Source organism: Cnephaeus nilssonii, assembly GCF_951640355.1.
Source record: "Cnephaeus nilssonii genome assembly, chromosome: X".
In the NCBI taxonomy this organism is placed as follows: Eukaryota; Metazoa; Chordata; class Mammalia; order Chiroptera; family Vespertilionidae; genus Cnephaeus; species Cnephaeus nilssonii.
In genome coordinates this window covers 457,423-478,794 of record NC_137071.1, presented here as the reverse complement: position 1 = coordinate 478,794, position 21,372 = coordinate 457,423, and the positions used below count along the sequence as shown (strand labels likewise).

At 39.2% G+C, this 21,372-nt stretch overlaps 1 protein-coding gene across 4 annotated transcripts in view; it reads left to right on the top strand.

Moving 5' to 3' along the window:
- Nucleotides 1-21,372, top strand: part of MID1 (midline 1) — a 392,822-nt gene that overhangs the window by 314,333 nt on the left and 57,117 nt on the right. For all 4 annotated transcript variants that reach the window (XM_079765091.1, XM_079765092.1, XM_079765089.1 and 1 more), the window contains one exon: nucleotides 14,328-14,423. In XM_079765091.1, the coding sequence (XP_079621217.1) occupies nucleotides 14,328-14,423 (96 nt within the window). The remainder of the gene's footprint in view (nucleotides 1-14,327; nucleotides 14,424-21,372) is intronic.

Here is a 21,372-nt window from a genome sequence, read left to right as displayed (position 1 = left end):
AACAGCCCAGGACCAGATTAAGGTCATTATCCAGATCTTGGAACCTTCCAAAGGCCCTCTAATAGGGCCTACTCTCTGAAGTTCTTTAAGCAGAATCCAGAGGTCTGCTTCTTACCTGAGCTTCCATTCCCATCTACTAAAGCACATGCACAGCGGTGGGGAACAGAGGCCCAGTCACCCTATCTGTCATCTATCTGATAGGGGTGTGGTAGAGCCACGTCTAGTGTTGTGGTGTCCAATAACTGCTGGCCCTGATTTCTTCTGTAAAGTCTCAGGAACTAAACAGGCATTAGGATTTATGTAAATGGATCTGGATTTCACAAGGAGCCAGGAACCCACCTACCCACTCTCTTTCAGCCTCCGTCTGACCCCAGGGACTGGCTGTAGCCAGAATCAAACTCTGGCATACCATCTTCGAGTGGGCTGGTAAGGGGCTCCCTTTTCCAGACCTAAGATTTTGTCTAAGACTACTCTTTGGAAACTAGAGACCCAAGAGCAGGAAAATCAAATTCTCCAGCAATATCAATCCGTCTTGACAAAACAAAACATATCTTTCTGATTGGTACACCTCCAAGCTGGTCCACATATATATTGTGAAATAATTATATTAACCTCTCTCAGGGCACATTGAATACCTTTGTGTCCTGAGCACCAAAGATGCTATTTTTTATTAAACCAACATGAAGGTCCCCTTAGATACATGTGTTTTGTTTTTTAAATGTATTTTTATTGATTTCAGAGAGGAAGGGAGAAGGAGAGAGAGATAGAAACATCAATGAGAGAGAATCATTGATCGGCTGCTTTCTGGATGCCCCCCTATTGGGGATCGAGCCTGCAACCTGCCCATGTGCCCTTGACCAGAATCAAACCTGGGACACTTCAGTCTGAAGGCGGACACTCTATCCACTGAGCCAAACCAGCTAGGGCAGATGCATGTTTTTTATTTTTAAAAAATTCAATTGGTTATTGGGGAAAACTATAGCTACAAGTAGTGTTAATTTTCAATAAACTGGTTAAATATTGAAATTCAGGAAACTATTCAAGTTTAATCATGAAGAGAAAGTTGAGTATGTGGCTCAGTTTCTTTAGTTATCATTATGTAAAATGGAATAGCATTGCAAAGAAAAATCAGATAAAAGAATAGAAATCACAGTGCTAACATGTGGTTGAAGAAGTATTGGAGGTCACAGGTAGTGTAAATTCTCTGATTATTACCAGACAGAGAAAAGCTTTATTTTAGAGAGATGGATCATTATTAAGTCATCTGTCTGATCTAGAGCCAGTAACACGATCTAATGATTTCATTCCTGGATTATTTTTAATATATAGAATTAGAAATATATGGGGAGCATTTGCTATTTTAATAGTACAGTTTCCTCCTAAATTGCTTTTGTTAAGTAAAATAATGTTGCATTGGAAGAGAGTGTGTATTTTCTTAGTAATGCTTCACAATTCCTTGTCTTACAATTCAATAAATCATCTTACACCTGTCAGCACCTATGATCTAAGTTTATTACCCGATCTAGTGAGTAGTAGATAGCTCCTTGGCTGGAGAGCAATTTCTGAAACTAATTTAATCAAAGTGTTTTTATAGTATAGTGAACTCTGGCTTGATGTTTCAAATATGTATTGACGTCTTCAGAAAAGTGTGATTTAATCCCATCCAATTTTGAAATAGAATGAAGATTAAGCTTTATGTGATTTCTATTATAGACAGAATCTTTAGTTGCATTAATATTATTCACGTGCTCTTTTATCGAGCAAGCATTTATTGGTACCTCTATTTGCACAGCTAACCGTCTGCTAGATTCTGAGATGCTGTAGGGCAGTGGTCGGCAAACTCATTAGTCAACAGAGCGGCAAACCATAGCTGTAGGGGAATTTTAAAAATTCTGGGTTGCCCGGCCAGTGTGGTTCAATGGTTGAGCATCCACCTATGAACCAGGAGGTCACAGTTCGATTCCCAGTCAGGGCACATGTCCGGGTTGCGGGCTTGATCCCCAATAGGGACTGTGTAGGAAGCAGCCAATTGATTATTCTCTTTCATCATTGATGTTTCTATCTCTCTCTCCCTCTCCCTTCCTCTCTGAAGTCAATAAAAAATATTTTAAAAAATATTCTAGGTTGGTTGAAAGATACAATGGAGGACTCTGAAGGAGCAACTGACATGGCAGTTATTGATTGATAAGGAATCCAGTGTAACTGAAGTTGAATGTTCATTTTTCAGGGCAGTGGTAATTTTGAGGACTTGGAATGCCAACTCAGGCGTTTGAACGTGATGCTTTAAGAATGAATAGCTTTTAGACTTTTGAGAATATGTTGTTATAGTTATACAAGCTTGCTGGGAGTTAATTTGGTGGCCACCCATGGACCCAATTGGCTGGGGGGAAAAATAGAGGAATGAAAACCAGCAATTCATGGAAGAAGATGGTTAGAGTGATAACCTAGGGAAGAAAGGAAGGCTGAAGCCAACGGGTCTTTTAATGAACAACCAAACAACCTTAGAGAGTGATTAAGGTAGAAGGCACGAAAAAGAGGTCAGAGGTCAGAGTCTAAGATTGTGTTGTGGTTCTAACCTGGACAGTGGTAGTATCCTTTGTAAAGATTAGAAAGTGGGAAGAAATATCAAAGGGGCAGATGATGCAGTTTAAAGAAAGTTGAGTTTAAAATAAAAGGGAAGCATCAAAGCTAAACGTTTAGCTTTTTTTTTTTTTTTTTAGATGTGGGAATGAGAAACAAAGTTTAGGTCAGAGTTGAGATCTGAGATGGAAATTCGAATATTATCAGGACAGAGGAGAAAGTTGAAGCTGTAAAAGAATTCATGTTTGCTGAGGGAATATGTATCTATGAGGTCACTATTTGGTCATAATTGTTTGGAGATGGAAAGAACATGTTCTGGTGAATAACTCACTTGTAGTCAAAATTACTCAGTGCTGAAGTCTGCCTTTAATTATAGTAAATGTGTTTGATTCGAAAATGTATTTATTAGCTATATAAGTGATAGTTCACTCAAATAAAAGTAACACATCGGAGAAAGACAATGGTTAATGGAAGGCCACTACAGGATTTCCCATCACCGCTTAATTGCTGAGCTGTCTCTGATGTCATGTTAGCATTCTGCCTCCCTGAAGTGTCCTATCACAGTGGTCAACCCAGGTCACAGACATTTGAAAATCAAATGACAAAAGTCACACTAAAAAGTCCTGAGAGTAATGTGGAACAGTGTTGCTTTCAGCTCGATACATTTTGTGTCAGGCCAAATCTTAAAGAGGTACACTGACTCCAACTAGTCGGGGGCGGGGGGCATTACTTTTTCATCATAAACAGATGAGTGTGGGTCTTCTGCTGGCTGGCTGCCCTCTCCCCCTTTCAACACCACTTACATTTTTTTAAAAAAAAAACCCTGCATTTATAAATAATTGAGAATACACTAGGGCAACCTCACCAAGACTTTTTTTTTTCTGGAACATTCTGAACATCTGAGTTCTATCTGTGCTTTCATTAGAAAAAGCAATTCAGAATTGCCAATGATAATGAGGTAAAAAGCATGGTTGGCTGAGGTGCACATGTATTCCCAAACCTTCCCTCTGCCGAGACATTTGGTCACAGCCTCCCACCCCCCCCCCCCACCCCAGTTCTCCAGTGTCTGCTGCGTGTTTCCCACCAGGTCTTGGCCAGCACTCTCTTCCATTATGCTTCCTGCTCCTCAGCAGAGACTGAAGGAGCTAGGGAGAGGCCCAAGAATAGGGCCTGATGACAGAGACTGAGTAATTGGACCAAAGGTGTCCACGAGAAAGGGAAGATGCCAAGAGCAGGACAGGGATCACTTACCAGCCTCCCCAGCTTCTCCTCTCTTTAAAAATTGTAATCCCCCCTCCGGCCCCCCGAAGAATGTTACAACATTCCAATAAGTGGTTCTCAAACCTGAGCGCTCAGGAGAATTGCCTGGAGGACTCAATTACAGGTTGCTGGGCCCCACCTCTGCAGTTTCTGATTCAGCATGTCTGGGGTGGGGCCCCAGAATTGGCCTTTCCAACCAGCTCCCCAGGAGGTTGCTGCTGGCCACGCTACATTTGGAGAACTGGTCTCCACTCTAGACTCTACGACAGGACCGGAGGAGACGGTATAATTCCTAATGGTTCAAACTGGCACGTCTCCTCCCAGCTCTCTGAATAGTGGCTAGTTTTCTCTTACTGGGTTAAAACCAAATGGCTTAAGTTTTGTGTGTGTTTTTCTAAGCCACATTTATTCTCCGGCTTCCTCTCTCGCAAAACATGGTACGTGTAAACTGAAATATCTTCCAGGGAAATGAGACTTAGTTCATTTCCGTAGTACGTTGCCCCTTAATTTGTCTTTAATCATATATACACAAACCAACTCGGAAATTGCTTAATCATTTTTGGTACAGCACCGCAAATTAGATAATTAACTCTCCAGGTTTTTATTTTTATTTTTGCCAGCAGACAGGTGGCCATCCATCTCAGAAACAATGCTATGGACAAAGTGGAAGGAATGAGATGTTATTGCTGTGGTTTCCATCATTGCAAATCTTTGCATTTTACCTTTTAGAGTACAGGGGAGTTTCTACTTTTCGGGGCAGTTGTATTGCCCGAGTTGACTTTTTATTTTATTGTTTAAAGTATTACAAATAGTAGTACATATGTCTCCTTCCCCCCCCCCCCCCATTGACCTTCCCCCGGTCTCCCCTACCCCCCAGCACATGCCCTCACCCCACTGAGTTGACTTTTAAAAGAATCTGTGTAGGCAGCGAATCTATTCTTTTGTCATCAGAGTTCTTAAATTTTTCCCCTAAATCTTTGATTTACTGTGTAAAAAAATCTTGTTGAATTGTAAACATCTGTTACATTTCTGGGGAATAATTATTGTTAAAATCAATAAACCAAATTTGTATGAGACTAATACTATTGCAGAGGATAAATTGAGGGGACCATTCAGGAGTTCTTTTTAGACATTGGGAATACTTGAATGATATAACAAAGCATTCCCCTATATTTTAAAAAAACCAAAAAACAAAAAACAACAACCCTCTGAATTGCTTAACACTAATAATCAATATTCCTTGCTAAGCACTCTTTTGTAAAGTTCCTGAGATTTCCTATCATAAATTCATAAAAATTCACCCTTCTAGCTACTTCTACATATAATTTTATTCCTGTACTTATCATGTACATACACTACATTACAAAAGTATTCCTTTTATTCTGTATAAATCTTAAAGTGTAACACTAGTAAATTGAATAAATTACTAATTTTTGTTCACTGTATCACAGATCCAATGACTTAGCAACCTGATTCCTCCATTTTGAGCAGTAGTTCTTGTACGTGGCTGCACATTAGAATCTTCTGAGGAATTTTAAAGATCCCAATCCATGGACCTCCCCCCAGTCTAAGTAATTCAGACTCTGGCTGGGAAGTGGGTGTGGACCAACACGGTTGCTCAGGTGATCTCAGTGTGCAGTCCCGTGTGGGAACCACTCACCTGGACGGTCATCATTTGCTTCCTTCTTTCCATAACGTCGTGTTTCTTTCATTTCAACTTAATCCACATTACCTTGATTGGACAAAGGTAGTGTCAGTGCTACTAAATGAGAAGGAGATGGCTGAATAAAGCTGGTTAAGTCAGGGACAAAGGATGCAATGAATTCAAGGAATTTGAGATTCAAACATCTAAAACCCAAAGAAGACTCTGTCTTCGATGGTTACTCAGGGCTGAAATAGGTCGGCATGCCTTCATATTCATCTTTGGTTCTCTAGGCTGTCCCAAACGGGAATTTTCTTACATAGCATTGATTTTGTAAGTTCTTAGCAGACCAGACCCACTTTGGATGGACTAGAATCTTAATCTATTTTTTGAGTTAAAGAGTATAACCTTCCGTGGCTTTAATACTTTTTGCACCACCCAGATGGGGATATGAACTTTCTGAGCAATAAGAATCTTTCCTGGGAACGCCACAAATTCAAGAGCAAAGCTGACAATGTGTTGAATTTTAATAATCATTTTTCCAGCTGGTACAAAAATGTTATATTCTTCTAAAACCTAAAAATTTGAGATGAATATTGCTAATTCATCTCAAAGCAAATCATAGTTACCTATGCAAAATTGTTAGATCAAAGACTCAATTATAATTAGTTTAAAATGTATTCAGTACATTCACTTCACCTAACATGAAGTATCTGCAGAGTGTTAAAGTGCTGACTTAGAAAAAAAATTTGGTCTTCCCACAGTATCTTAAAAACAAAAATGTATTTCCATTCATCGAAGGCTAAGCATCCACCATGAGACATTCAAATCTGGTAAAAATGTTTGATGGTATCAATTAAAACCCTATTTAAGTAGAAAGGCCAGGACATGTTCTTTAATGAGTATCTGGCAATGTCATCATCTACTTAAGACAGAGGAAGGGGGATACGATCAAAATCATTCAATCTCTGAGTGATGGAGGAAGTAAAGCTTGAAGTGACATATACAAACAATGTGTATGACATCCATCAATATCAGGGGATTTTATAGACATTAATTATCTAGTGTTCTAAGCCCCCCTTTGAGGTGTATTTTATAATTAAGAACAAAGGAAAATAAAATTGATGGAAACAGCAATCAATGAGGAATTCCACATTTGGTGTGCACTTATAAACCCAACACTTTATACTTATTCACAGAATGGAAAGAACTAACTAATCCTTGCACTGGCCTTCTTTACTCACTCTTGCTATAGCACCCGTCATCCAACTCAAGATCCTTTCTTACTCTTTCCCAGTCTGAATCTTCTGCTTTCCTGAACAAATGTTGACAGAGGAATTTATTCAGACTTTATATTTTTCCCACGATTAATGCTATTTTTTTCTTTTACGAGTTAAAACTTATTGTGATAGCCAACAAAAAGAGATAAAAAAGGATATTCTTTTGAATTTTGAGTACCTGAATGATTGACATTTTAGGCATATTCCCAAGCTGTCATAGCATGGGTTGAAAATATTAAGTGAGTTGAGTTATATTAAAATTTTTAAAGGGTTTGGACCAACCAAGAAAATATTCTGTACTAATTAATAAAAAGTGTTTGGATTATTTTTCATGGACCTTATTATTTTTTCAAGGTGACATCACTTTTATGGGAAGGGCTGGTACTCAACTCTTGTCATTGCAGCTCAGAAGCAGCAGCTGACAGCCCATAAACACATGGGAGTGTCCGTGTTCCCATAAAGCTTTATGGACACAGAAATTTGCATTGCAGATACCTTACATGTGCCACAAAATTTTATCCTTCTTTTGATTAAAAAAAAATCATATAAAAATGTAAAAAAAAATGTTCTTAACTGGCTAGCCAGACAAAAACAGGCAGGTGGACAGGATTTGGCCTGCGGGCTGTAGTTTGCAGGCCCCTGGTTTAGGAAATTAAAATTTTCCCCAACTTGGAATCTTTCATTTGAGAAAAGATAAATTTCTATTAGTCTGTTTTCCAATATTTTTATAATCCTTTCACCATCTAACTGTAGACTGACAAATTGGTCGCGTCTCTTGAGTCGGCCCCGTGAATATACTGCTGCAGCCCCGAGTGCTGCATAAACTTTGTAGCGGAGATCGTCATTTTTAAGTTAGATATTTTCAAAGGTTCTTAGGAGTTCAGCTTCCTTTACTCAGTATTGATTCTCAAAACTAACAAATGTGGCCAAAGCCGGTTTGGCTCAGTGGATAGAGCGTCGGTCTGCGGACTGGAAGGTCCCAGGTTCGATTCCGGTCAAGGGCATGTACATTGGTTGCGGGCACATCCCCCGGTGGGGGGTGTGCAGGAGGCAGCTGGTCGATGTCTCTCTCTCTCTTATCAATGTTTCTAGCTCTCTATCCCTCTCCCTTCCTCTCTGTGAAAAATCAATAAAATATATTTAAAAAAATAAAAACACACAAAAAAACTAACAAATGTGTCTATTGGCCGGTTGCTCGCTCTCTTATTATAAGCAGAAATAGGGCTGCGGGTGGGGAGTGAACAGAAAAGGCCATTCACATCTCTAACACCTGTAAGTTAGTCGTTGTCATTGGAGCTGCTAAAATTATAAATAAATGGACATTACTAAGATTCTATTTATCTTCCTTAAAATTTGAAAGCTCTTCTAGACCATAAACGGTATTTAAAAATTATTCTCTGTGTATTATTGACTACCAGATTAGAATAATAAACACTAAAACTCCTGATGATAGAACTTATAATCCTATGGAGCCGAGTCTGTGGAGTTAATATAGAAATATCAAATAAAACCTGACAAGGTAAATATGCGATCACATATCAAAATGGCTTTAAATTGTAGTCCATGGAACACTAGACTTAAATTTGTATGCAGATTGGGTTTTTATTATGTTTTGAAGTTCCCTGGGCGACCTATCTTGCTAGGGCATTTGGAAATGTTAAGTATCATAACCAATGAAAAAAGGCATTAAGAAATAAAACCGACATAAATCAAACGTATTTGTGGTCTGTCATGAGTTGAACCTGAAGATAGCCTTAAACTCCCGCAATGTAATTAAAACATCTTAAGAGTTTAGTTACATGTAAAGAATTTATGCTTTTATGCAGGTGGCATGTGTTAATACGGGTGTGTTTTCATATTAAGGGTTGTGATTCAAGTTTCTTAGGAGGAAATATATGGCTTATGGCACTCAACGTGTTCATATCCTGATTGTGCTGGAGCGCTGGTGTTGGGTGTCGGGGCTACAAACACAGTTCCTGAATGTCGCTATGAATATGATGGAATGAAACAAGCCAGATCTGTGTTTGCCTTGAAAGGTATCCAGACTTAATATTATACTTTAAAGACATTCTGAAGCATTGACTTCGGAATAAGGGCAAACATTCTTTAAGGCCTGGACAAACCCGAAAGGAATTACTGAAATCTCCTGTTTCACGCATACATTTTAATAGTAGTGCTCAATGACAAGTCATTAATTCCCTGCAACCCGACTCTTAGGTACAGGTCCCCACAGGCTAAAATTAGGGGTATTTTTGTCTGCTTACCTTACTGTTTGATTGGGTATCAGTGCATGTAGAAGTACAAAGCTCATCTGTTCAGTTCGATTTACTATTCTCGGCTGGTGTCCACATCCATGCCTACAGGCTCGTATTGAGACTGGTCCTCCCACGGATTGTTAAATTATCAACTCAGATCAACTTTAAAGGAGGTTGAGTATGAAAACGCATTAGAAGTGTAGGCATTAAGAACAAACATTATAGGACAAATTAATTATCCTTTCTGCGTAAAGTACTGGAATACCGGAGAGCCTCATTCTTAAGAAACACATGTTTTACAACTTTGTCTTTCACAAATTTGACCTTTACCCAGTCTTTTGCTCAATAGTAAGAAATCAAATCTGCCTCCTTGCACCTTTGTGTTTAGAAGGATGATCTTGAATTATTTATATTCCTCTTCTTTCATGATGGTTGTGGGAGGGCATGTTGAATTCCATCAAATAGCTACACACTTATAAAAGCCTTATCCAGCTAACAAATAGCCTTAGCACATTCTTTTCCTTCACAGAGTAAGACTTCTGTGTGTGTGTGTGTGTGTGTGTGTGTGTGGTGGGGGGGGGACACCGAATTAGTAAATTAAGGCTAGGAGCAAGGTGACTTTGGTTCTAGATAGAGTTTGGATCAATGACCATTGCTAGACTATCTAGTTATATAAACCCCTGTTTATAAAAATCTGTTCAACAGTATGATATTTGCCTTCCCAGCAATCTTGTGGTCTGAAGGAGTTACATAGTATTTAGAATGCTTCTAAACCATCAAGCCCCTCTTCGTGGGTTCAGACTCAATGAGAAAAGCCCGCAGGGGTAGAAGGCACTATTGTAACAATCGATAGTAGTTGTTAAATGAACTAACTAGTTAGTTGATTTACTACCTTAGATTTCAGGAGGGTTGTCCAATGAATATTCAGTTCCCCATGCTAACTGTTCCAACAATGAATATTTGAGGATTTATAATGGGAAGGGACTAAGCGGTGATAGGTATACAGCAGGTACTGAATACATACTATGGTTTTGTTTTGCCCTCTCCTTGGTAGTAGGATTATTTCCTGCTATGCAGATGAATTCCAGAGGAAGAGCATGTGCCCAGGAAGGAGCTTAGCCTAGGAGCCAAATCTCACTCACCACCTGTTTTTGTAAATAAAGTTGTATTGGAACGCAGCCCTGCCAATCATTTACATCTTGCCTATGGCTGCTTTCTTACTAAAACAGCAGGAGAATCCAGTAGTTGTGATAGTGAGCAAATGGCCAACAAAGCCTGAAATATTTACTACCTGGCCCTTTACAGAGAAAGTTTGCTGAGCCCCGTTCTAGACTCTAATGCTGTGCTGTCCAGGGATGTAGCCATTAGCTTCAGGCAGCAGTTGAGTGTTTGAGATGTGGCTGATGGAACTGAGGTGTGTTATATGAGGAAAACACACATAAGACTTGGTAAAAAGAGAGAAAAGGGAATTATTGATCACATGTTGAAATAATATTTTGGATATTGAGTTGGGTAAAATATATTATTAAAATTAATTTTACCTGTTCCTTTTAATATTTTTTAACACGACTATTAGAAAATTGAAAACGTGACTTGCATTTATAGCTCACATCATAGTTCTAGTGATCGTTCTGGTTTAGAGTCTGTAAAAAAAGGTAGAAAGAGGGAAGGTGAGGAAAGAAAACAATCTGTTATATTTGCAAATAACTTTCAAAAGCAATAGAATCTTCTATTAGTTTGGCTATTACTTCTATTAAAAAGTAATACTTTAAAATAACGGATTAGGTTGTCTTATCGACAAGGTTTTAGTTGAGTTCTCTGAGAAGGAGACCCTGACTCAGAATTCAAATTGGGAGGTGACCTGGGAAGCAGCTGTCAGGGAGACGGGAAGGAAAGAAGGCATGTTCATAAACAGGTTGTTGCTGTGGGCACCTTATAAAAGCCTTATCCAGCTAACAAATAGCCTTAGCACCATTTGTGGAGCTCTCTGGGAGATTTGACAGAACAGGACTCAAAGTAGTCCCTTCTGGCAAGTGAGGAACCTCAGATGTTCATCCACCAACTGCCAGTAGTTGCTGGTTGAGGGCTGCTCGTTAGGGGCATCAGCCTCCCCTTGTTCCCTCTCCAGCATCCCCGCCTGCCCTGCCTGGGGCCAGATAAAGCCCTAGAGCTGAAAGGAACAGTTGTTTGCTGCCAAGAGTCACCAGCCAGCTTGAGATCAGCGACTGCCTAAGGCAGTGGTCGGCAAACTCATTAGTCCACAGAGCCAAATATCAACAGTACAACGATTGAAATTTCTTTTGAGAGCCAAATTTTTTAAACTTAAACTTCTTCTAACGCCACTTCTTCAAAATAGATCCGGCCAGGCCATGGTATTTTGTGGAAGAGCCACACTCAAGGGACCAAAGAGCTGCATGTGGCTCGCGAGCCGCAGTTCGCCGACTACTGGCCTAAGGCATCAGGTTAGGCCCTATAGTGTCTGATACTGATACCAAACTGAATGTTTTATCCATGTTGAAATCCATGATAAAACAAACATTTGTATAGTCCCGTGGTGTATGTATTCATTTTCTCTGATCTTAACAATAGCACAGTTAGGTAGGTTTATCATTATTCATACATTATGGATGGGAAAACTCAGCCCAAGAGTCATTTGTCCAGGATAATTCAGCTGGGATGGTAACTCCAGTCTCCTCACTCCACATGGGTGGTCACTCATGCCTGACTCCTTAGATTTCCTACAAAGCTCAGCTCCGTAAGGAGATGTAAATATAGTGATGTTCTCAAAGTGAGAACAAGAAACTCAAACTATTAGGGGGAGGGGACTCTGTAGAACCCCTTAGATATCCATAGGGAAATAGATACTTATATCCACTTAGTCCCAAGACTCTTATGCCAAAATGTATTATCTCTCTTTTGCCAAAGCACAGTCAAAATCAAGAGGTTATAGGACCTGCTGACCACCACACAGGATGTTAGTGATACAGCTAAATTCTAGAAAACTCCACAGAAGTCCCTATAGTGGAAGCTTCTGGATGCATGGTTCATTGAGGACTGGATTTTGTTCCCTTCCCATTACCCAGGCTCTCTTCAAAAGTGCTGTCAGTCCCTTTGGTATTTCTTGGAAACAGTCTCCCTCCCAGCTTCATTTCCCTTTATTATACTTCTGACTGACTCAGTAATTCTTTGCGGACTTCAATAACACTTGTACTCTTTAAATTTGAATAACCCCCAAGGATCTAGATAGGTCAATATGTTTAAACCACAGGCTTTCGTCTATATATTCATTGATTAAAAACAGATTTTATACATGATGTATACTTCATCAAGGGAGAGGGAAGCAAGCAGATGTTTGTAAAACCGAAATGTGTTAGACTGTATTTATTTGGCTCTCTTGCTGACTAGCTTTCGAAAAGTCATACCTATGACAATTGAACTGTAAACAGTTAGATGATGTTTCCCTAGAAATTTCCTGCTCTGAAGGGTCAGCCAAAAAGAAAAGTAAAATGATTCCCTAAGACTGACATACCAAAAGAAGTTGACAAATATACCATAAAGTAGTCATATTTAAACGAAGGACACTGAATAATGGAATGCCTCAAAATTATGCTCTAGTCTCTGACCATAAAGTGACTAATGGTTGTAATTCATTTAATCCAAACAGTAGTAAAACATTGGCTTTTGTTGTTGTTATTAGTAAGAGCTTTGAAAGCCAGGTTTTGTGTTGTGTGTGTTTTTTTTTTTGTTTTGTTTGATGCAAACATGAAATCATTAAGTTGCACCTAAATTACTGTGTCTGGTTCATTCTCCAGTTTTTTTTATATCTCATCCTTTAACTGAGAAACAATCATTTTTTTCCTCCCTTAAAATATTTATATTTGAGATGCTTTGAGTGTTTCAAAGCCAAAATGAAAGATTTTGTATTGGTCTTCCTGTCCAGGTAAAATATGCACAAAACCTTCCTCTGAATTCTGAACATATGAGAATTATAGATAAAATACTTTAAGTGGATTTTAAAGAATAATAACCGAGCTTAAACATAAGTGGAAAGTCTCTAAAAACCAGAAGGGAAAGGAAATGCAAAGTGGTGAAGGGAGGTTGGAGCTGGGCTGCTCAAAAGAAGTAGAGATAAGCTGGGGCAGCGAGGACCTGAGGGGACACATGGTGCAGTGTATCCTGCACATGGCAGGTGCCACCCTGCACTCCTGGAGGCCACTCTAGGCTCAAAGGCTAACTTCCGCCCTCTCTGGAATTAGAGCCAGCAGAATTCTCATGGAAGGAAGGTGAGGCACTGAGTCAAACCAGCATCTGTCCTCTATGGAACATAGGTGTCTCCTGGGAGTGCCCCCTCTGGGAAAACAACCTCAAGCCCTAATAACAGAGTGGGCATCTCGCCTGGTTGGGCTATGTCAATCCCCAAACCACAACACAGGGAGCAAAATTCACATCAGATGAGCTGTCAGACAAAAATTGCAAGACACAAGATAAAATCAGATTCATGGCAAATGTATGCAAACACAGGAAAATAGGGGTGACCCCCAACTGCCCTCCCTTCCAGGCTTGGTCCCTCCCAACTGCCCTCCCCTGCTGGCCTGATCGCTCACAACTGCCCTCCCCTGCTGGCCATCTTGTGGCAGCCATCTTATGTCCACATGGGGGCAGGATCTTTGACCACAGGAATTGCCTCTTCTCAAAAGAGCTTAATAATAAGTATGTTTAGTTCTCTTGAAATTATGGAAGGACTTGCTTCCTGGGAACCTGAACAGAAGGTAATTCAATAAGAAGATGTGATAAAGAACCTACTGGAAATGAACAATGTGGTCATTGAAATTTAAACAATTGTTAATAGGATGAACACTAGAATAATAAGCATACCTTGTCCAGCTGGTGTGGCTCGGTTGGCTGGAGCATCGTCCCATACACCAAAAAGGTTGCGGGATCAATCAAATAGTAGTTGATTTGATGTGGGGATATATTCTTTCCATTTCTGATTCAGATAAAGGAATAGAAATTCAATGATCTCCTTTCTTCCTAGTTCACAACCTAGAAGTAACTTAAACTAATCATTCAGTTAATCATGCCTCAGTTAATTCAAGAAACAGGAACCAAAAGAATGAAATTTGACCATCTTTTAAGGGTTCTTTTAAATGCACCTTTTCACAATCCAGTTTGAATCTATAAACACTTGAAACTGCATAGATCTCATTGAGGTTTCTGAAAAAAAATGTATCAGTTTTCCCTAGTATGAGTGTTGTATAGTAAAATATTAAAAGTATGCAGAATAATATTCTTCCTCTCTTTTTTGAACAGCAAAACTTAGAGAGTAACCTCACCAACCTTATTAAGAGGAACACGGAACTGGAGACGCTTTTGGCTAAACTCATTCAAACCTGTCAACATGTTGAGGTGAGTAGCTCTGTGTATTGTGCTCCATATGAAAATTGCTGGACCACGATTTTTATCCCCTCAACCTTTATATTTTTAAAACTGGAATCTTCTTAAAATTAGATTTTTTTGCAGGAGCTAAATATATAAGATGGATGAAATTGGAAGGAACTAGAACCTCAGAGACGCACTTCCCCCATCAACTAACTGCTTTGTCCTGCCTCCCCACTCCTATCACAGCATTCCCTGATCCATCTTTATTTTATTTAGCATTACTAATATTGTAGATTTTAATCAACCTTACAAAGAACAGCCAAGAAAAAGCACTATTTAAAAGGCATTGTATTGGCTGCTGTAACAAATTACCACAAACTTGGATGGCGTAAAAAAAAAAAATACAGACAGTCTGGAGGCCAGAAGTCTCAAATCAAGGAGTTGGCATGGCTGTGCCAGCTCCCTCTGAAGGCCCTAGGGGAGGATCCTTCCTGCCTCTTCCCACCTCCTAATGTTCTTGTGGCTGCAGCAGTCTAATCTCTACTTCTTTCATCAAATGGCCTTCACCTTGTGTGTCTCTGTGTCTGTGTATAATATCCTTTTTACAAGGACACCGGTCACTGGATTAGGGGCCACCCTACTCCAGTATGAACTCATTTTAACTTGATTACATTTGCAAAGACCCTGTTTCCAAATCTATATACATAAAAGCCTAAGCAGCCGTTTGACCGGTAGCTATGATGTGCACTGACCACCAGGGGCCAGACTCTCAATGCACAGGCATGGAAACATGGAACAGACTGATGAATCTCAGAGGGAAAGGGGGTCCCTCGGCCTGGCCTGTAGGGACCGGGCCGAAACTGGCAGTCCGACATCCCCCAAGGAGTCCCGGATTGCAAGAGGGTGCAGGCCAGGCCAAGGGACCCCACCGGTGCACGAATCCGTGCACTGGGCCTCTAGTAAGGTCATAGTCACAGATACCAGGGGTTATGCCTTGGGCATATCTTTTGGGGCAACACAATTCAGAACACCACAGGTATGTATTAAATGCGTGTTGGTTGTCAGATATGTTTCTGTGAAATTGACCACAATTGCAGTGTGTTGGGATTAAGTAAGTGTGTGTAGGCAGCAGTGACAGCAAGGCAAGTTACAGAACCCAGATCTTTTTAAAAATATATATTTTGATTGATTTCAGAGAGGAAGCGGAGGGAGAGAGAGATAGAAACATCAATGATGAGAGAGAATCGTTGATTGGCTGCCTCCTGCATGCCCCCTACTGGGGATTGAGTCCTCAACCTGGGCATGTGCCCTTGACCGGAATCAAACCCGGGACCCTTCAGTCTGCAGGCCGACGCTCTATCCACTGAGCCAAACTGCCTAGGCTCAGATCTTTCTGACCCTCTGCTTAGATGGATTCGCTTTTGGCAATAATCTCTCCAGGGAACAATTTGAGCCTGGTTGATTAAACAACATTGTAAATAATAGTGAACAAGTATAATGCTTTCGTTATTGTAGAAGAAAGTGAATATGTATTATAGGAATAAATGGATGAACAAAATGGAGTGACCCTGGTGCTATATTTTATTTTTATGACGTGATGTCATTTGATGTTTAGGACAGTAAGAAAGAATTATTTCTCTTCAGTTAAAAAAAAAAATTACCCGTGTTTTATGGGGAAATTTTACAAATGCTTTATGGTTTGGGTGATTATTTCAATTTTAGCTAGTTTCATTACTTCTTAAAGCACTAGTGTCTGGTTTCCATTATGGCCTGTAGTCATTTCAGAACAACTGTCTTGCTCCTAATGTAATATTAGTGTGGCTTGAATTTACAAAATGCTATTCATCCTAACATGTAAAATTACATTCTATAATGTTCAATAATTTCAAATGATAGATGTGTCATTCAAGAAATTTACAAACAGATTTCATTTTTATTTCAAAAGATTAGAGATTTAGTTGAGATATAGGCTTTTAAAATGAAGCTGTTACTGAATTGATTGTAGCGGACTTGCAGATGGACACATATAAGCTATTTGAAGTTATTCTAGACAAGGAGTAAAGAATACTTATTCCTTTCACTATTGTTGTTTCTGTATACATCCTTTGGAATAGAAAGAAAATTTTTGTGGGTGAGAAAATTTGGTATTTGGGAAATTTATTCTAGATAATAGTGAAAGAAAGTTAATTACGAGTAGAAATAGTATGGTACTAGCAGTGTCTATTTTTACACGTTTTCTTAGTCATACTTATTAATACTTTCAAAGTCTAATTTTCAAAAAATTAAGCATCCAATTATCATCTATAGCAAAACCTCCATGTAACGGACTAATTTGGGGGAGGGAGTGTCCGTTAAAGCCAAAGTCCATTATATAATAAAGTAGGTTTTCCGAATGCATATGTTAAAAATGGACAAATTAGTTAGTTTACCTGTTTTTACTTAAGTAGACACGTTTGTGTAATTAAAATTAAGTATGTATAAACAGTTCAATTTCACAGAAAAGTTTTCTATATGTATTACTGTAATTTTAAGTTTATACTGAATAGGTCTAGTAGGTGCATGCATTCACCAGTCACCTGGAGTAAACAATTGCACAGGCTGGCGCGTGGCTCAGTGCACTGGGGACATCGGCCAGCGGGTTGAAACTGCTGCAGAAAGTCAGGCCAGGCGACAACAGAATCAATTACTGCGCGCAATGCAGTGTGAGCACGTGCTATCGTTCCCTGATTTAAATATGTAGACTACAATTTATTTATGACACAATATTTATTTATGTCAGTGAAATGTATGTCGGTGACGTTTTCCCCACCTATGGCCTATTCACTGAAATTTGTCTAAAATCACAGTGAGTTCATAACAAAAAACCAACCTGTTCATTTAATTATAAGCAAATCTTGGTGAAAAGCATTTTAACATTAACAGGGTGTTAGTTTTCACATGTGACATGCATTCCAGACATTTTGTCAGTTCAATCAGAAGTCCGTAAAATTGAGAGTTTACTGTCGTAATCCAATGAGTCCACACTGAAGATGGGGGCCGGAGGAGATAGTGCGCAATCTAAGCCTACCTTCAAGGGATATCTTGGTGCAAAATGCTCACACGTTCAAGGGAAAACGTCACAACACTAGTAAAATCCAAAACAGTAGTGGAATTTGTTAGGCACCGGCATGATGCTCTTTTCAATCAGCTCAGTGGAAAAGAATTTCATAGTTCACATCCTATGTTCCTAGACTGTATTTCTTCCTTTTCCTCTTCCTGATGGTGTCCTTGTGTTTGAGTCTGAGCACTCCTCTGGAAAATAATCCCCATGCCAGCTGGAGCTTAAAAACTCAAAGCTCAGAGGCAACTCTCAATTGTTGTAAATGAAATCAATGAGTTCCCACAGAATCCTGAGGAAATGCCACATCCTTATAAGTCCACACCTCCTTCCTGAGATTCACTCTGCTTTTCTTTAGAATGAAAAGAGTTTGAAGGTCTCCCCCATCCCCATTGTTTTCATAACTTGTTTTTAAAATCAGGGTAAGCAAATGAAATGTTTGGGGTTTTTTTAGCAGTTATTTCTTTTTAAAAATATATATTTTTTAATTGATTTTTTTACAGGGAGGAAGGGAGAGGAATAGAGAGTTAGAAACATCAATGAGAGAGAAACATTGATCAGCTGCCTCCTGCGCACCCCCAACTGGGGATGTGCCCGCAACCAAGGTACATGCCCTTGACCGGAATCGAACCTGGGACCCTTGAGTCCCCAGGCCAACGCTCCATCCACTGAGCCAAACTGGTTAGGGCATGAAATGTTTGTTTTTTTATAGTAAGTACCAAATCTTTTAAAAACTAGATATGAAGGGTATGAAGGCCAAGGCAGTTTAGGACTCAGGAGGTAGAGGCATTGAAAGAGCAGTATCAGCTAGACTCCCAAGAAATGCTTGTGTGTAAATCGGTGGTTGGAATTCTAAAACCTAGTGGGTTTTTAGTCACTGGGTTTTGTTTTCTTCAGGAGAGAAATACAGTAGAAAATTCCAGTGGGATGAGTTTGAAGTCAGTTATATATGGGATGTAGGACAAACCTATGGGAAGTGATCGAAATTTGGGTCAGCTGTAGAACTTAACAAATACTTAGCAAATACTAAGCAAATACTTAGAATCACTGATGGGTACCAAATTCTTCACACATTCTGAGAATCAAGTTCTTTCATAGGGAATACATCACCTGAGCACACAATCAATGTTCATTTTGGGAATTACCCGTGACCATTGACTGAATCCACAGTGAGATAATAAGGAAAAGCTACAGAAGGGTGACTAATGGTCACAGCAGTTTGGAGAAGATAAAGGCTCAGCTGACCTCACCATCCTTTCCTGGACTCAAACTAGAAGGCCGTCCTCTAAGCCAGCATCCCGTCGAAGTCCTGGCATTAGCCCCTTTGGCTTATTTTGCCTTGTTTGTAATAACTTTTTTAAAAGTTCCTTTTGCTATTATTTTTCACACTAAGTTTTGAAACTATTTTTTCTTTTATTTTAATAGAAAGATTGCTCTCTTACTGGCTTTCTCTGAGTTTTTTCAATGTTAGGTGACATGTGGAGTGACAAAGTTCTGGTAGGTAAGGGGAAGAGGGTTAGGTGTTATGGTACCGTATTTTCCGGCGTATAAGATGACTTTTTAACCCAGGAAAATCTTATACGCCCAGTCGTCTTATACGCCAGAAAGTACGGTACCTTGTAATAAATGGTGACAATTGATTTGGAAAATCAGATAGGGTCTCTAGAAAACTTTTCAGTCATTCACCAAGCCCTAAAGACATTCAATTGTAAACTTTGAAATCAGGGGGGGAAATTGCTAGGAAGATGAACTTTCAAGTTTAAATTAATTTTGTTGTGCAGTTTTATGTCAAAACACTCTCTCTTTCTCTATGGAAACCTTGGCAATTGCTTCATCTACAGCCATTGGATTCAGACCGCACCTGAACACCACACATGATTTTTGTGTATTGTGGACAGATGTCTGATCTTGGATGATGTGTATCCTGCTAGGGGCCAACTTGAATGTCCAAAGTTATAATCCATTTCACTAGCAGATAAGGGTTAGATTCCTACCCCATCTGAGCCCTCATGAGAAAGCTCTCAAGGTATAACTTGAGTCAGATTCTGGGCCTCATTAAACCACATGAGGTAACCCACAGTCATCCATGGCTGTTCCTATAAGCAGCTCTGGGACAATGATAATGTGACAGTGCAGATACAATGGCATTTGGAAACTAGATTATGATGAGGCACTGTAGTGAAGGCTGATCTCCCAAGTTCAAGTCTTAGGATTCCCATGACAAAGGAGAAAAGGAACTCTCAACTGCACAGAAATTCATTGTCTCTGGAGAAAGTGCATGTTTTGACTCCTACATGTGTATAAGGGTTACGTATCCAGTTTACTCAAAATTTGCTAAAATTGACAACTCATGAAGCAAATTTAGCTTTGCTCAGTAGAGATGAAATTTACTGTTTATTAAAATAATCTGTAGCACATATTTCAATGTCTCTCCTTAGATTCAATGCTCTTGTCTTTAAAAACTTGATTTATAAAGGATGTTGGGTCCTGTTACCTTCTTAGTTATATTCATGAGGAATAATGAGAAGACATCAGTAGAAAGTCTTCCAGTATTTTGGAATAAGAGATTAATCTTGAGTGAATGAATGAATGAATGGCTTAGTTAGTTTAGTCTTACTTTCAGAATGACATTTCCAAATTTCAGCTTTGAAACTCTTTTCAAAAACATGATCCAACCTTTCACTATCTGCTAATCTGTCCATTTGGATGGAATGACTCTTGTGTCATATTCAGAATTCTACTAGGTGGCTCAGATTGGAGTATGATCACATGTATGTGCCTCTGAAGAAAGTACCTCTGACATATTTGCATTTAGTAATGCAGATTTCCAAGGCTATGGATGTGAAACAATAGGCCTTAATTGGGGGCCCAGTGGATGAGCAGTAGAAATGAAGAGAGAAGACATGGTTTTAATGATGTATTTTAATGTGGTTTTTTTTTTCACATATTACAGGAATTCTTTATCACATCTCCCCTACACTATTCCATACACAGCTGCCTTGCCTTGAAATATTTTGAGATGCTTGTCTAGAGCAGCAGGAGTGATATTTCTGGCACAATATCAAGAATAATAAGAACAGGTTGTGACAAATTTAAGAAATGGCCATTGTAGTACTAACTCAGCTTTCACATGAGATATGGGTAGTTGGTTGGATTCAGGTAAGAGAGTCAGAGGTGTGAGAGGAATGATGCCAAGTGAGAAGGTGATTGTTGGACAGAAGATTGGGTCCCATTATTGCTCCTATGCATGCTATTCAGAGACAAGCATAATCCCAACCAGGTATCATTTTGTTATTGCACCAACTTCTGTAGTTTCTGGTTCTCAATATCTAGTTTAAATTCTCTTTCTCAATAAATGAATATAAAGTTGCTTTTTATGATAATCAAGCTGAAATTACCTTTGTCACAGATTCTGAGAGAAATGGGACACATCGTCTTTTACCTTCATTGGATTAGCTTCTATTTTTAATTGCTAAATGCTATAGTGAAAACTGAAGATCTTTGTTCTAATTTTGAAATTCCCCAGCAAAATAATTGAGTCATGCATATAAAATGTTCGTTAACAAGAGCCTAATTGTAGCACTGGTTACTTTTGTTTGAAACAGAAAGATGAAATGTTGAATTCAGCTATTTAAAAAGCCTGAGGCTACCACTGAATGAATGCAAAGGGCTTTCAGTGAGGAGCAGCACAAATAAAGATTTTTACAACCAAGTGAGGTAACTTCCCAACCTAGGAATTTATGATAGAGCTTTTAACAATGTTTTCAAAAGTATTTTCACTAGATATAGCAAGTTCATACATATGAGGTGCTGAAAACTATCATCGTAGCCTAATTCTCTAACCAGGCAAGCTCTATACCAAGCTGTGATAAAGTTCAA